This window comes from Lampetra fluviatilis, unplaced genomic scaffold, assembly GCF_964198595.1.
Source record: "Lampetra fluviatilis unplaced genomic scaffold, kcLamFluv1.1 SCAFFOLD_570, whole genome shotgun sequence".
Lineage (NCBI taxonomy): Eukaryota > Metazoa > Chordata > Hyperoartia > Petromyzontiformes > Petromyzontidae > Lampetra > Lampetra fluviatilis.
Window position 1 is genome coordinate 15,001 of NW_027620458.1, and position 17,966 is coordinate 32,966.

General features: G+C 55.0%; 1 protein-coding gene across 1 annotated transcript in view; it reads left to right on the forward strand.

Annotated features, from left to right (window-relative positions):
- LOC144953945 (uncharacterized) overlaps positions 1-17,622 on the forward strand; it is a 32,622-nt gene extending 15,000 nt beyond the window's left edge. The window contains exons 4-11 of the mRNA XM_078884550.1: positions 855-983; positions 5,707-5,796; positions 6,448-6,651; positions 8,818-8,889; positions 10,691-11,863; positions 15,299-15,445; positions 16,810-16,928; positions 17,363-17,622. Of these exons, the coding sequence (XP_078740676.1) occupies positions 855-983; positions 5,707-5,796; positions 6,448-6,651; positions 8,818-8,889; positions 10,691-11,863; positions 15,299-15,445; positions 16,810-16,928; positions 17,363-17,578 (2,150 nt within the window). The 3' untranslated portion in view covers positions 17,579-17,622. The remainder of the gene's footprint in view (positions 1-854; positions 984-5,706; positions 5,797-6,447; positions 6,652-8,817; positions 8,890-10,690; positions 11,864-15,298; positions 15,446-16,809; positions 16,929-17,362) is intronic.
- The last annotated feature ends 344 nt before the right edge of the window (positions 17,623-17,966 follow it).

The window sequence follows — 17,966 nt, forward strand, 5'->3', positions numbered from 1 at the left end:
GAGTCTGTGGTGTGAGTGGGTGAGTGAGTGGGTGAGCGCCTGAGTGAGTGAGTGGGTGAGTGAGTGGGTGAGTGAGTGTGTGACTGAGTGAGTGAGTGGGTGAGCGCCTGAGTGAGTGAGTGGGTGAGTGAGTGGGTGAGTGAGTGTGTGACTGAGTGAGTGAGTGGATGAGCGCCCGAGTGAGTGAGTGAGTGGGTGAGTGAGTGGGTGAGTGAGTGTGTGACTGAGTGAGTGAGTGGGCGAGCGCCTGAGTGAGTGGGTGAGTGAGTGGGTGAGTGAGTGTGTGACTGAGTGAGTGAGTGGGTGAGCGCCTGAGTGAGTGAGTGGGCCAGTGAGTGAGTGTATGAGTGAGTGACTGAGTGGGTGAGTGTATGAGTGAGTGAGTGAGTGAGTGAGCGAGGGAGCGACTGAGTGGGTGAGTGGGTGAGTGAGTGAGTGAGCGAGCGAGTGAGTGACTGAGTGTATGACTGAGTGGGTGAGTCAGTGAGTGAGTGACTGAGGGGGTGAGTGAGTGAGTGAGCGAGCGAGTGACTGAGTGAGCGACTGAGTGAGTGTATGACTGAGTGACTGAGCGAGCGAGCGAGTGACTGAGTGAGCGAGCGAGCGAGCGACTGAGCGAGCGACTGAGTGAGTGTTTGACTGAGTGAGTGAGCGAGCGAGCGACTGACTGACTGAGTGAGCGAGCGAGCGAGCGACTGACTGAGTGAGCGACTGAGTGAGCGACTGAGTGAGCGACTGAGTGAGTGAGCGACTGAGTGAGCGACTGAGTGAGCGAGCGACTGACTGAGCGAGCGAGCGAGCGACTGGGTGAGTGTACCTCCGCCGACTCACCCATTCCGCGTGTCCTCCTGCAGACGAGGAGGTGGACTTTTCTTCCCACGTCCCGCTCCTCACTCCCGTCAGCAAAGACGTCGTGTCGCGAGCCCTCGACGCGACCTTCAGCGACTTTGGGCGCGAGAGGGACAGACTTGGGATTCCTGCCGGTCAGTCAGTTAGTCAGTTAGTTAGTCACTCAGTCGGTCAGTCAGTTAGTCAGTCAGTTACTCATACACTCAGTCAGTCACTCAGTCAGTCACTCACTCAGTCACTCACACACTCACTCACTCACTCAGTCACTCACTCACTCAGTCACTCACTCACTCAGTCACTCACACACTCACTCACTCACTCGAGCCCTCGACGCGACCTTCAGCGACTTTGGGCGCGAGAGAGACAGACTTGGGATTCCTGCCGGTCAGTCAGTCAGTCAGTTAGTTAGTCACTCAGTCACTCAGTCAGTTAGTCAGTCAGTTACTCATACACTCAGTCAGTCACTCAGTCAGTCAGTCACTCACTCAGTCACTCACTCACACAATCACTCACTCACTCAGTCACTCATACACTCACTCACTCACTCGAGCCCTCGACGCGACCTTCAGCGACTTTGGGCGCGAGAGAGACAGACTTGGGATTCCTGCCGGTCAGTCAGTCAGTCAGTTAGTTAGTCACTCAGTCACTCAGTCAGTTAGTCAGTCAGTTACTCATACACTCAGTCAGTCACTCAGTCAGTCAGTCACTCACTCAGTCACTCACTCACACAATCACTCACTCACTCAGTCACTCATACACTCACTCACTCACTCGAGCCCTCGACGCGACCTTCAGCGACTTTGGGCGCGAGAGAGACAGACTTGGGATTCCTGCCGGTCAGTCAGTCAGTCAGTTAGTTAGTCACTCAGTCACTCAGTCAGTTAGTCACTCAGTCAGTCAGTCACTCAGTCAGTTAGTCAGTCACTCACTCATACACTCAGTCACTCACTCATACACTCACTCATACACTCACTCAGTCACTCACTCATACACTCAGTCACTCACTCACTCATACACTCACTCATACACTCACTCAGTCACTCACTCATACACTCAGTCACTCACTCATACACTCACTCATACACTCACTCAGTCACTCACTCATACACTCAGTCACTCACTCATACACTCACTCATACACTCACTCAGTCACTCACTCATACACTCAGTCACTCACTCATACACTCACTCATACACTCACTCATACACTCACTCAGTCACTCACTCATACACTCAGTCAGTCACTCACACACTCAGTCACTCACTCAGTCACTCACCCACTCACTCAGTCACTCCATCACTCAGTCAGCAAAGACGTCGTGTCGCGAGCCCTCGACGCGACCTTCAGCGACTTTGGGCGCGAGAGAGACAGACTTGGGATTCCTGCCGGTCAGTCAGTTAGTCAGTTAGTTAGTTAGTCACTCAGTCGGTCAGTCACTTAGTCACTCAGTCAGTCACACACTCACTCACTCAGTCACTCACTCACTCAGTCACTCACACACTCACTCACTCACTCGAGCCCTCGACGCGACCTTCAGCGACTTTGGGCGCGAGAGGGACAGACTTGGCATCCCTGCCGGTCAGTCAGTTAGTCAGTTAGTTAGTCACTCAGTCGGTTAGTCACTTAGTCACTCAGTCAGTCACTCACTCAGTCACTCACTCACACACTCACTCACTCAGTCACTCACTCACTCAGTCAGCAAAGACGTCGTGTCGCGAGCCCTCGACGCGACCTTCAGCGACTTTGGGCGCGAGAGGGACAGACTTGGGATTCTTGCCGGTCAGTCAGTTAGTCAGTTAGTTAGTCACTCAGTCACTCAGTCAGTCAGTTACTCATACACTCAGTCAGTCACTCAGTCAGTCAGTCAGTCACCCACCCACCCACCCACCCACTCACTCACTCACTCACCCACCCACTCACCCACCCACTCACCCACCCATCCACTCACTCACCCATCCACTCACTCACCCACCCACCCACTCACTCACCCACCCACTCACCCACTCACTCACTCAATCACCCACCCACTCACCCACCCACTCACCCACCCATCCACTCACTCACCCATCCACTCACTCACCCACCCACCCACCCACTCACCGACCCACTCACCCACCCACTCACTCAACCGCTCACTCACTCACTCACCCATCCACCCACTCACTCACCCACCCACTCACCCACTCACTCACTCAATCACCCACCCACTCACCCACCCACTCACCCACCCATCCACTCACTCACCCATCCACTCACTCACCCACCCACCCACCCACTCACCGACCCACTCACCCACCCACTCACTCAACCGCTCACTCACTCACTCATACACTCGCTCACTTATACACTCACACTCTCACACTCTCACCACCCACCCACCCACCCACTCACCCACTCACCCACTCATTCACCCACCCACCCACCCACTCACCCACTCACTCACCCACTCACCCATCCACCCACCCACTCACCCACTCATTCACCCACCCACCCACTCACCCACTCACCCACTCACCCACCCACCCACCCACTCACCCACTCATTCACCCACCCACCCACTCACCCACTCACTCACCCACCCACCCACCCACTCACCCACTCATTCACCCACCCACCCACTCACCCACTCACCCACTCACCCACCCACCCACTCATTCACCCACCCACCCACTCACCCACTCATTCACCCACCCACCCACCCACTCACCCACTCATTCACCCACCCACTCACCCACTCATTCACCCACCCACCCACCCACTCACTCTCTCACTCACTCACCCCCCCCCCTCTCACCCACCCACCCACCCACTCACCCACCCACTCACTCACTCATACACTCGCTCACTCATACACTCACTTACTCACTCACCCACCCACTCACTCACCCACCCACCCACTCACCCACTCATTCACCCACCCACCCACCCACTCACCCACTCACTCACCCACTCATTCACCCACTCACCCACCCACCCACTCACCCACTCATTCACCCACCCACCCACCCACTCACCCACTCACTCACCCACTCATTCACCCACCCACCCACCCACTCACTCACCCACCCACCCACTCACCCACTCATTCACCCACCCACCCACTCACCCACTCATTCATCCCCACCCACCCACTCACTCACTCTCTCACCCACCCACCCACCCACCCACTCACTCACCCACCCACCCACTCACCCACTCATTCACCCACCCACCCACTCACCCACTCATTCACCCACCCACCCACCCACTCACCCCCTCACTCACCCTCTCACCCCCCACTCACCCACTCACCCATCCACCCACCCACTCACCCCCTCACTCACCCTCTCACCCCCCCACTCACCCACTCACCCACCCACCCACCCACCCACCCACTCACCCCCTCACTCACCCTCTCACCCCCCCACTCACCCACTCACCCACCCACCCACCCACTCACCCTCTCACCCACCCACTCACCCTCTCACCCCCCCACTCACTCACCCTCTCACCCCCCCACTCACCCACCCACCCACCCACCCACTCACCCTCTCACCCACCCACCCACTCACCCTCTCACCCCCCCACTCACCCACTCACCCACTCACCCACCCACCCACCCACTCACCCCCTCACTCACCCTCTCACCCCCCCACTCACCCACTCACCCACCCACCCACCCACTCACCCACCCACCCACCCACTCACCCTCTCACCCCCCCACTCACCCACTCACCCACCCACCCACTCACTCACCCCCTCACTCACCCTCTCACCCCCCCACTCACCCACTCACCCACCCACCCACCCACTCACCCACCCACCCACCCACTCACCCTCTCACCCCCCCACTCACCCACTCACCCACCCACCCACCCACTCACTCACCCCCTCACTCACCCTCTCACCCCCCCACTCACCCACCCACCCACCCACCCACTCACCCCCTCACTCACCCACTCACCCCCCCACTCACCCACTCACCCACCCACCCACCCACTCACTCACCCTCTCACCCCCCCACTCACCCACCCACCCACCCACTCACCCCCTCACTCACCCTCTCACCCCCTCACTCACCCACTCACCCACTCACCCCCCCACTCACCCACTCACCCACCCACCCACTCACCCCCTCACTCACCCTCTCACCCCCCCACTCACCCACCCACCCACCCACTCACCCCCTCACTCACCCTCTCACTCACCCTCTCACCCCCCCACTCACCCACTCACCCCCCCACTCACCCACCCACCCACCCACTCACCCACTCACCCACTCACCCACTCACCCCCCCACTCACCCACCCACTCACCCACCCACCCACCCACTCACCCCCTCACTCACCCTCTCACCCCCCCACTCACCCACCCACCCACCCACTCACCCACTCACTCACCCCCTCACTCACCCTCTCACCCCCCCACTCACCCACTCACCCACCCACCCACCCACTCACCCACCCACCCACCCACTCACCCTCTCACCCCCCCACTCACCCACTCACCCACCCACCCACCCACTCACTCACCCCCTCACTCACCCTCTCACCCCCCCACTCACCCACCCACCCACCCACCCACTCACCCCCTCACTCACCCACTCACCCCCCCACTCACCCACTCACCCACCCACCCACCCACCCACCCACTCACTCACCCTCTCACCCCCCCACTCACCCACCCACCCACCCACTCACCCCCTCACTCACCCTCTCACCCCCTCACTCACCCACTCACCCACTCACCCCCCCACTCACCCACTCACCCACCCACCCACCCACTCACCCCCTCACTCACCCTCTCACCCCCCCACTCACCCACCCACCCACCCACTCACCCCCTCACTCACCCTCTCACCCCCTCTCACCGCTCAGACCCCGAGGCTTGGACCGCTACCCAGGTGAGCGAGTGGCTCACCTGGGCTTCTCACGAGTTCTCACTGCCACCCCTCTCCACTCCCCCCTCTCTCACCCTCCCCTTCTCACCCCCCCACTCTCACCCACCCACCCACCCACTCACCCACCCACTCACTCACTCACTCACTCACCACCGCTCACTCGCTCACTCAACCGCTCGCTCACTCACTAACTCATACACTCGCTCACTCACTCATACACTGACTCACTTATACACTCACTCACTCACACTCTCACACTCTCACCCCCCCCCCTCTCACCCCCCCCCCCTCTCACCCCCCCCCTCTCACCCCCCCCACTCTCACCCCCTCTCACCCACCCACACACCCACCCACTCACCCACCCACCCACTCACTCACTCACTCACTCAACCGCTCACTCACTCACTCAACCGCTCGCTCACTCACTAACTCATACACTCGCTCACTCAACCACTCACTCACTCACTCATACACTGGCTCACTTATACACCCACTCACCCCCTCACTCACCCTCTCACCCCCCCACTCACCCACTCACCCACCCACCCACTCACCCACCCACCCACTCACCCTCTCACCCCACCACTCACCCACTCACCCACTCACCCACCCACCCACTCACCCCCTCACTCACCCACTCACCTCCCCACTCACCCACTCACCCACTCACCCACCCACCCACCCACCCACCCTCTCACCCCCCCCTCTCACCGCTCAGACCCCGAGGCTTGGACCGCTACCCAGGTGAGCGAGTGGCTCACCTGGGCTTCTCACGAGTTCTCACTGCCACCCCTCTCCACTTCGCACTCGCTGCGTCTCTCCGGGAGCTCGCTCTGCCACCTCAGCAAGGAGCTCTTCCTCGATGTGGCGCCCGACTTCTCCGGAGACATCCTGTGGGAACACCTCCAGTTCCTGCGCAGGGGTAGAGCGCTCGATCCCACGCTCGCTCACTCGCTCGCTCATTCATTCGCTCGCTCGCTCGCTAAATCACTCACTCACTCACTCACCCACTCACTCACTCACGAACACACTCGCTCACTCACCCACTCAATTACCCACTCACTCACTCATACACTCACTCACTCATACACTCACTCACTCATACACTCACTCACTCACTCATACACTCACTCATACACTCACTCGCTCACACACTCACTCACTCATACACTCACTCACTCACACACTCACTCACTCACTCATACACTCACTCACTCACACACTCACACGCTCACACACTCATACACTCACTCGCTCACACACTCACTCATTCATACACTCACTCACTCATACACTCACTCAGTCACTCATACACTCACTCACTCACACACTCACTCACTCACTCACACACTCACTCACTCACTCATACACTCACTCACTCACACACTCACACGCTCACACACTCACTCACTCACTCATACACTCACTCACTCATACAATCACTCACCCACTCACTCACTCACCCACTCAATCATCCACTCACTCATACACTCACTCACTCACACACTCACTCACTCACACACTCGCTCACTCACCCACTCACTCATACACTCACTCACTCACCCACTCACTCATACACTCGCTCACACACTCACTCACCCACTCACTCACTCATACACTCACTCACTCATACACTCACTCACTCATACACTCACTCGCTCACACACTCACTCGCTCACACACTCACTCACCCACTCATACAATCACTCACCCACTCACTCACTCAATCATCCACTCAATCACTCACTCACTCACTCACCCACTTACTCACTCACTCACCCACTCACTCACTCACTCACCCACTCACCCACTCACCCACCCACTCACTCACTCACTCACCCACTCACTCACTCACCCACTCACCCACTCACCCACCCACTCACTCATTCACTCACTCACCCACTCACTCACTCACTCACCCACTCACTCACTCACTCACTCACCCACTCACTCACTCACCCACTCACTCACTCACCCACTCACTCAATCACCCACTCACTCACCCACTCACTCACTCACCCACTCACTCACCCACCCACCCACTCACTCACTCACTCACCCACTCACTAACTCACCCACTCACTCACTCACCCACTCACCCACTCACCCACTCACTCACTCAATCACCCACTCACCCATCCACCCACTCATCCACTCACTCACCCACTCACTCTTCTCACTCACCCATCCACCCACCCACCCACTCATCCACTCAATCACCCACTCACCCATCCACCCACCCACCCACTCACCCACTCACTCACCCACTCACTCACTCACCCACCCACTCACCCACTCACCCACCCACCCACTCACCCACCCACCCACTCACCCACTCACTCACCCACTCACTCAATCACCCACTCACCCACTCACCCACTCACTCACCCACTCACTCACTCACCCACTCACTCACCCACCCACTCACTCACTCACCCACTCACTCACTCACCCACTCACTCAATCACCCACTCACCCACTCACTCACCCACTCACTCACTCACCCACTCACTCACCCACCCACTCACTCACCCACTCACTCACTCACTCACCCACCCACTCACCCACTCACCCACTAACTCACGCAGACTCCAAATATACAGCAGCAGGCAGCGGTATAATTATCTGAAACGATACCTTCGCCTCCTCTAGGTCGACTCAGCCTCAAATGAATTGTCCCGGTTGTGTTGTCTAAGTGTGTGTCTGTGTGTGTGTCTGTGTGTGTCTGTATCTGTGTGTGTCTGTGTGTCTGTGTGTGTCTCTGTGTGTGTGTGTGTCTGTGTGTGTCTGTGTGTGTCTGTGTGTGTGTGTCTGTGTGTGTCTGTGTGTGTGTGTATGTGTGTGTCTGTGTGTCTGTGTGTCTGTGTGTGTGTGTCACTGTGCGTGTGTCTGTGTGTGTGTCACTGTGTGTGTGTGTCACTGTGTGTGTGTGTCTGTGTGTGTGTGTCACTGTGTGTCTGTGTGTATCTGTGTGTGTGTGTGTCTGTGTGCTCGCTAACAGCACTTGCCCCTACAGTCTGTCAAGGCTACACGGGGGATCTTTATCTTTGTCTGTGTGTGTCCGCGTGTGTGTCTGTGTGTGTTGCAGAGAGCAATAATTTCAAGGCGTACCTCAGCGACAGTGCGTATTCCTCATTCTCCGACTCAGAATACCAATCAGGTACGGAGGTTAAGGCCTTGCACAACGTAGCACCAACACCACACTAACACCATCACCACACTAACAACATCACTATCATTTACACCATTGGAACCTCCTTTGCCAGTAGCAAAATATGATAATTGGTTTTTTACCCTTCTATCTGGCAACAAAACTGACACCTTTTTGACAAGGAGTCATGTTTGCATAGACCACAATACCTGCAGCCATAATGCACACAAAAAACACAACTCTGATAATGATATGAACTGTCCTTGAAGTTGATTGGTCCACACCCGAGACAGCTTTCCTTAGAGCCTAGTCTCACATGGTCCTTGAAGTTGATTGGTCCACACCCGAGACAGCTTTCCTTAGAGCCTAGTCTCACATGGTCCTTGAAGTTGATTGGTCCACACCCGAGACAGCTTTCCTTAGAGCCTAGTCTCACATGGTCCTTGAAGTTGATTGGTCCACACCCGAGACAGCTTTCCTTAGAGCCTAGTCTCACATGGTCCTTGAAGTTGATTGGTCCACACCCGAGACAGCTTTCCTTAGAGCCTAGTCTCACATGGTCCTTGAAGTTGATTGGTCCACACCCGAGACAGCTTTCCTTAGAGCCTAGTCTCACATGGTCCTTGAAGTTGATTGGTCCACACCCGAGACAGCTTTCCTTAGAGCCTAGTCTCACATGGTCCTTGAAGTTGATTGGTCCACACCCGAGACAGCTTTCCTTAGAGCCTAGTCTCACATGGTCCTTGAAGTTGATTGGTCCACACCCGAGACAGCTTTCCTTAGAGCCTAGTCTCACATGGTCCTTGAAGTTGATTGGTCCACACCCGAGACAGCTTTCCTTAGAGCCTAGTCTCACATGGTCCTTGAAGTTGATTGGTCCACACCCAAGACAGCTTTCCATAGAGCCTAGTCTCACATGGTCCTTGAAGTTGATTGGTCCACATCCGAGACAGCTTTCCTTAGAGCCTAGTCTCACATGGTCCTTGAAGTTGATTGGTCCACACCCGAGACAGCTTTCCTTAGAGCCTAGTCTCACATGGTCCTTGAAGTTGATTGGTCCACACCCGAGACAGCTTTCCTTAGAGCCTAGTCTCACATGGTCCTTGAAGTTGATTGGTCCACACCCGAGACAGCTTTCCTTAGAGCCTAGTCTCACATGGTCCTTGAAGTTGATTGGTCCACACCCGAGACAGCTTTTCTTAGAGCCTAGTCTCACATGGTGTTGGACCAGATGACGCCAAAAGGCGCACAACTCAAAGACAATGCACCATCAGAGTATGAGAGCTCGGGGTAAAGCATTTACACCATTTGAACCTCATTTGCCAGTAAAAAATATGATAATTGGGTTTTTACCCTTTTATCTGGCAACAAAACTGACACCTTTTGACGAGGAGTCATGTTTGCATAGACCACAATACCTGCAGTCGTAATGCAAACAAAAAACACACAACTCTGATAATGTATGCACTGTCCTTGAAGTTGATTGGTCCACACCCGAGACAGCTTTTCACTACACTACCACTATTACTATCACTGCTACTACCACTACCCCTGCCACTACCACCATCACTATCACTACCACTATCACACTACCACTACCACCATCACTATCACTACCACCATCACTATCACTACCACCATCACTATCACTACCACTATCACACTACCACTACCACTACCCCTACCACCATCACTACCCCTACCACCATCACTACCACTACCCCTTATACCACTCTCACTTATCCCACCGCCTTTCTTTCTCCCCTCCATCCCTCCCTCCCTCACCACCGCCACCCGCCCCGCCTCACAGATCGCTGCCAGGAGGTTCCCACCTCTGCGGACCTCGAATCTGCGGACTTGTACCAGGAGAAGCCCTTCCCCAAGGCCAAGGACGGCAGCCCCGGGAGCGCCGAGGCCTGCGGCCTAGGATGGGACGTGGCCCTTGACCTGGAATGGGGCGCCACCGACGCCGGGAGCCTGAGCAAGGCCGAGACCTGCGGCCTGGGATGGGACGTGGCCAGAAGCCTGGGCAAGGCCGAGAGCCTGGGCAAGGCCGAGAACGGGAGCCTGGGATGGCACGTGGCCAGAAGCCTGGGCAAGGCCGAGAGCCTGGGGAAGGCCGAGAGCCTGGGCAAGGCCGAGAACGTGAGCCTGGGATGGGACACGCATCGAAGCCTGGGGAAGGCCGAGAGCCTGGGCAAGGCCGAGAACGGGAGCCTGGGATGGGACACGCATCGAAGCCTGGGGAAGGCCGAGAGCCTGGGCAAGGCCGAGACCAGAAGCCTGGGATGGGACACGCATCGAAGCCTGGGGAAGGCCGGGAGCCTAGGCAAGGCCGAGACCAGAAGCCTGGGCAAGGCCGAGAGCCTGGGCAAGGCCGAGAACGGGAGCCTGGGATGGCACGTGGCCAGAAGCCTGGGCAAGGCCGGGAGCCTGGGATGGGAGACGGATCGAAGCCTAGGCAAGGCCGAGAGCCTGGACAAGGCCGAGACCAGAAGCCTGGGGAAGGCCGAGAGCCTGGGCAAGGCCGAGATCGGCAGCCTGGGATGGGACGTGGCCAGAAGCCTGGGCAAGGCCAGAAGCCTGGGGAAGGCCGAGAGCCTGGACAAGGCCGAAGCCAGAAGCCTGGGATGGGACACGCATCGGAGCCTGGGCAAGGCCGAAAGCCTGGACAAGGCCGAGACGGGCGGTCTGGGATGGGACACGGATAGAAGCCTGGACAAGGCCGAAGCCAGAAGCCTGGGCAAGGCCGAGAGCCTGGACAAGGCCGAAGCCAGAAGCCTGGGCAAGGCCGAGGCCGTGGCGTTCCCCGAGGACGTGGAGTTGGAGGAGGTGGAGGAGGTGGAGGAGGAGGTGGAGGAGTGGTGGGGGGAGATGACCCGGGGAGTCTCCGACACGAGAGGCCCAGCCGGCCGTGGGCCCCGGCTGATCAAGGAGGAGGTTGTCAGCGCGGACAAGATGAGCATGGGGAGACTGAGTGAAGGTGAGTGGCGCGCACACACACACACACGCGCACACGCGTGTGCGTGTCTGTACACACGCGCGTGTCTGTGTGTGTGTGTGTCAGAGGTCGCAAACGGGTTTTGATTCCTTACCCGTACCCAGCCGCACCAGGGTCGCAAACGGGTACTCGTACCTGGCCGGGTACGGGTAGCCGGGTATCGGGTAGGGTACGGGTATCGGGTACCCGGTTGTGACCTCTGGTGAGTGTACAGCGAATCAACCCCTTACCCCCTCGTTGTTCACGGACGGTAACGCCGTGGGGGGGGGGGGGGGGGGAGGGCCGATTTTAATCCCCTCGTGGCGTTTGTGGCCACCGCAGCGGGCAAACGGGGGGCCTCTGGACGGGCCCGAGGTTCTTGGTAACCGTCTCCACCTTCAGATGGATTACCACCAAACCACGTCAAGAAATATCAAACGGAGCTTCTGCCGGAAGCCCCGGGGAGAACAGATGCATCTTTTGACGTCTACTGGACAAAACCTCCCATTTGGCAGAAACAACCAAAAATATGATAATTGGTTGTTTACCCTTCTATCTGGCAACAAAACTTGAGACCTTTTTTTACAAGGAGTCATGTTTGCATAGACCACAATACCTGCAGTCATAATGCAAACAAAAACACAACTCTGATAATGTATGTGCACTGTCCTTGAAGTTGATTGGTCCACACCCGAGACAGCTTTCCTTAGAGCCTAGTCTCACATGGTCCTTGAAGTTGATTGGTCCACACCCGAGACAGCTTTCCTTAGAGCCTAGTCTCACATGGTCCTTGAAGTTGATTGGTCCACACCCGAGACAGCTTTCCTTAGAGCCTAGTCTCACATGGTCCTTGAAGTTGATTGGTCCACACCCGAGACAGCTTTCCTTAGAGCCTAGTCTCACATGGTCCTTGAAGTTGATTGGTCCACACCCGAGACAGCTTTCCTTAGAGCCTAGTCTCACATGGTCCTTGAAGTTGATTGGTCCACACCCGAGACAGCTTTCCTTAGAGCCTAGTCTCACATGGTCCTTGAAGTTGATTGGTCCACACCCGAGACAGCTTTCCTTAGAGCCTAGTCTCACATGGTCCTTGAAGTTGATTGGTCCACACCCGAGACAGCTTTCCTTAGAGCCTAGTCTCACATGGTCCTTGAAGTTGATTGGTCCACACCCGAGACAGCTTTCCTTAGAGCCTAGTCTCACATGGTCCTTGAAGTTGATTGGTCCACACCCGAGACAGCTTTCCTTAGAGCCTAGTCTCACATGGTCCTTGAAGTTGATTGGTCCACACCCGAGACAGCTTTCCTTAGAGCCTAGTCTCACATGGTCCTTGAAGTTGATTGGTCCACACCCGAGACAGCTTTCCTTAGAGCCTAGTCTCACATGGTCCTTGAAGTTGATTGGTCCACACCCGAGACAGCTTTCCTTAGAGCCTAGTCTCACATGGTCCTTGAAGTTGATTGGTCCACACCCGAGACAGCTTTCCTTAGAGCCTAGTCTCACATGGTCCTTGAAGTTGATTGGTCCACACCCGAGACAGCTTTCCTTAGAGCCTAGTCTCACATGGTCCTTGAAGTTGATTGGTCCACACCCGAGACAGCTTTCCTTAGAGCCTAGTCTCACATGGTCCTTGAAGTTGATTGGTCCACACCCGAGACAGCTTTCCTTAGAGCCTAGTCTCACATGGTCCTTGAAGTTGATTGGTCCACACCCGAGACAGCTTTCCTTAGAGCCTAGTCTCACATGGTCCTTGAAGTTGATTGGTCCACACCCGAGACAGCTTTCCTTAGAGCCCAGTCTCACATGGTCCTTGAAGTTGATTGGTCCACACCCGAGACAGCTTTCCTTAGAGCCTAGTCTCACATGGTGTTGGACCAGATGACGCCAAAAGGCGCACAACTCAAAGACAATGCACCATCAGAGGATGAGAGCTCGGGGTTAAGCATTTACATCATTGGAACCTCATTTGCCAAAAGAAAAAAATATGATGATTGTTTTTTTACCCTTCTATCTGGCAACAAAACTGACACCTTTTTTTACAAGGAGTCATGTTTGCAGGTATTGTGGTCTATGCAAACATTACTCCTTGTAAAAAAGGTGTAGTGTGGTGGTGGTGTGGTGGTGGTGGTGTAGTGGTGGTGTAGTGGTAGTGGTGGTGTAGTGGTGGTGGTGTAGTGGTGGTGGTGTAGTGGTGGTGGTGTAGTAGTGGTGGTGGTGTCGTAGTGGTAGTGGTGGTGTAGTGGTGGTGGTGTAGTAGTAGTGGTGGTGTAGTAGTGGTGGTGTAGTAGTGGTAGTGGTGGTGGTGTAGTAGTAGTGGTTTAGTAGTAGTAGTGGTGTAGTAGTGGTGTAGTGGTGGTGTAGTGGTGGTAGTAGTGGTGTAGTAGTGGTGGTGTAGTAGTGGTGGTGGTGTAGTGGTGGTAGTGTAGTAGTGGTGGTGGTGTAGTAGTGGTAGTAGTGGTGGTGTAGTAGTAGTGGTGGTGTAGTAGTGGTGTAGTGGTGGTGTAGTAGTGGTGGTGTAGTAGTGGTAGTGGTGGTGGTGTAGTAGTAGTAGTGGTGTAGTGGTGGTGTAGTAGTGGTGTAGTGGTGGTGTAGTAGTGGTGTAGTAGTGGTGGTGGTGTAGTTGTAGTGGTGGTGTAGTTGTAGTGGTGGTGTAGTAGTGGTAGTAGTGGTGGTGTAGTAGTAGTGGTGTAGTGGTGGTGTAGTAGTGGTGGTGTAGTGGTGGTGTAGTAGTAGTAGTGGTGTAGTGGTGGTGTAGTGGTGGTGGTGTAGTAGTGGTGGTGGTGGTGTAGTAGTGGTAGTGGTGGTGGTGTAGTAGTAGTGGTGTAGTAGTAGTAGTGGTGTAGTAGTGGTTGTGTAGTAAGACCGAATTAGGTGCACACACACGCAGCTTGGAGGCAACACTATTTATTAAACGGTAAGTAATATAACACTGTACATGAGGTGGTGACCACCTTCCTCAACTCACTAACACTCTGGAACACGACACAGACTGGACCAGGCAGGCAACGGCCTGCCTGGCCCAGGACGACGACTCGGGACTTGACGACTGGTGATGTCTTCACTTTGGAGTACAGTACAACAGCCTCGCTCTGCGTTCACACCACGCTTATATCTGGTTTGGCATGGCTGGCTCCGCCCCGGCGTGGCTGGCTCCGCCCCGGCGTGGCTGGCTCTCTTCAGGACACGCCTCCCTTCCCAGGACACGCCTCACTTCCCCCACCTCTGGGAGGGTCCGGATCCCTCCACCACGCGACCCCCCAGGCACCCCCTTGGGGCCCCCAGCCCTCGTACAGGCCGACACAGTAGTGACCATTCTATGTCACTACAGTTGTGTAGTGAACATCTCTAGCACTAGGGGAAACACTTTCACCGGCACAACGATACCCTCACCACCCTCTCATGTGTAACCCTCCCTCTCCCTCCCCCCCCCACCCACAGCCACCACCACCGCCACCACCGCCACCACCGCCACCACCGCCACCACCGCCACAACCGCCACAACCGACCGGCGAAAACTCCCCGGGGGAGTGGAGGGGGGGCGGTCGGAGGCAACGTTCACGACGGCATCGCTAGCGGCGTACACAGGTCAGTAGAGTTTAGTGTGTAGTGTGTAGTGTAGTGTATAGTGTAGTGTGTAGTGTAGTGTGTAGTGTAGTGTATAGTGTAGTGTATAGTGTAGTGTGTAGTGTAGTGTATAGTGTAGTGTGTAGTGTATAGTGTAGTGTGTAGTGTAGTGTATAGTGTAGTGTATAGTGTAGTGTATAGTGTAGTGTGTAGTGTGTAGTGTAGTGTGTAGTGTAGTGTATAGTGTAGTGTATAGTGTAGTGTATAGTGTAGTGTAAAGTGTAGTGTAGTGTAAAGTGTAGTGTAGTGTATAGTGTAGTGTATAGTGTAGTGTAGTGTAAAGTGTAGTGTAGTGTATAGTGTAGTGTATAGTGTAGTGTAAAGTATAGTGTAGTGTATAGTGTAGTGTAGTAGTGTATAGTGTAGTGTATAGTGTAGTGTAGTAGTGTATAGTGTAGTAGTGTATAGTGTAGTGTATAGTGTATAGTGTAGTAGTGTATAGTGTAGTGTATAGTGTAGTGTAGTAGTGTATAGTGTATAGTGTAGTGTATAGTGTAGTAGTGTATAGTGTAGTGTAGTAGTGTATAGTGTAGTGTATAGTGTATAGTGTAGTGTAGTAGTGTATAGTGTAGTAGTGTATAGTGTAGTGTAGTAGTGTATAGTGTATAGTGTAGTGTATAGTGTAGTAGTGTATAGTGTAGTGTAGTAGTGTATAGTGTAGTGTATAGTGTAGTGTATAGTGTAGTAGTGTATAGTGTAGTGTAGTAGTGTATAGTGTATAGTGTAGTAGTGTATAGTGTAGTGTAGTAGTGTATAGTGTAGTAGTGTATAGTGTAGTGTAGTAGTGTATAGTGTAGTGTATAGTGTAGTAGTGTATAGTGTAGTGTAGTAGTGTATAGTGTAGTGTAGTAGTGTATAGTGTAGTGTATAGTGTATAGTGTAGTAGTGTATAGTGTAGTGTAGTAGTGTATAGTGTAGTAGTGTATAGTGTAGTGTAGTAGTGTATAGTGTAGTGTATAGTGTAGTAGTGTATAGTGTAGTGTAGTAGTGTATAGTGTAGTGTATAGTGTAGTGTAGTAGTGTATAGTGTAGTGTATAGTGTAGTAGTGTATAGTGTAGTGTAGTAGTGTATAGTGTAGTGTAGTAGTGTATAGTGTAGTAGTGTATAGTGTAGTGTAGTAGTGTATAGTGTAGTAGTGTATAGTGTAGTGTAGTAGTGTATAGTGTAGTGTATGTATATTGGTGCTGGTGACCCTCACCCCCCCTCACCCCCACTGACCCCCCTCCCCCCCCCCCTCCCCCCCCGTGACCCCCATGACCCCCTCCCCCCCCCCCGTGACCCCCGTGACCCCACTGACCCCCCCCGTGACCCCTGTGACCCCCAGGTAATGGACCCATCCAGCTGTGGCAGTTCCTGCTGGAGCTGTTGACGGACCCGTCCTGCCGACAGTTCATCGCCTGGACCGGCGACGGCTGGGAGTTCAAGCTCACCGACCCTGACGAGGTGATGGCACTACAGCCTGACTACAGCCTCACTACAGCCTGACTACAGCCTGACTACAACCAGACTACAGCCTGACTACAGCCTCACTACAGCCTGACTACAGTCTGACTACAACCAGACTACAGCCTGACTACAGCCTGACTACAGCCTGACTACACCATGACTACAGCCTGACTACAGCCTGAGTCTCTGCTACACCCTGACCCTCCACTACACCCTGACTCTGCTACACCCTGAGTCTCTACTACACCCTGACTCTCTACTACACCATGACTACAGCCTGGGTCTCCACTACACCCTGACTCTGCACTACACCCTCCACTACCCCCTGACCCTCCACTACACCCTGACTACACCCTGACTACACCCTGACCCTCCACTACACCCTGACTACACCCTGACTACCCCCTGACCCTCCTCACACCCTCTCGCAGGTCGCCCGCCGTTGGGGTCGCCGCAAGAACAAGCCGAAGATGAACTACGAGAAGCTGAGTCGCGGCCTGCGCTACTACTACGACAAGCACATCGTGCACAAGACGGTGGGCAGGCGCTACGTGTACCGCTTCGTGTGCGACCTGCCCTCGCTGCTGGGGTGCAGCGCCGGGGAGATGCACTCTGCCATGGAGGTGCAGGTCGAAGATCGGGAGTGAGACAGGGAGAGAGACAGAGAGACAGAGAGAGAGACAGAGAGACAGAGAGACAGACCAAAAAAAAAAAAAAAAAAAAAAAAAAAAAAAAGACAGAGAGACACACACAGAGACACACACACACACAGAGACATACAGAGACACACAGAGACACAGAGACACACACATAGAGAGACAGAGAGACACACAGACAGACACAGAGACAAGCACATAGTGCACAAGACGGTGGGCAGGCGCTACGTGTACCGCTTGGTGTGCGACCTGCCCTCGCTGCTGGGGTGCAGCGCCGGGGAGATGCACTCAGCCATGGAGGTCGGAGATCGGAGATCGGGAGTGAGACAGGGAGAGAGACAGAGAGACAGAGAGACAGAGAGAGAGACACAGAGAGACA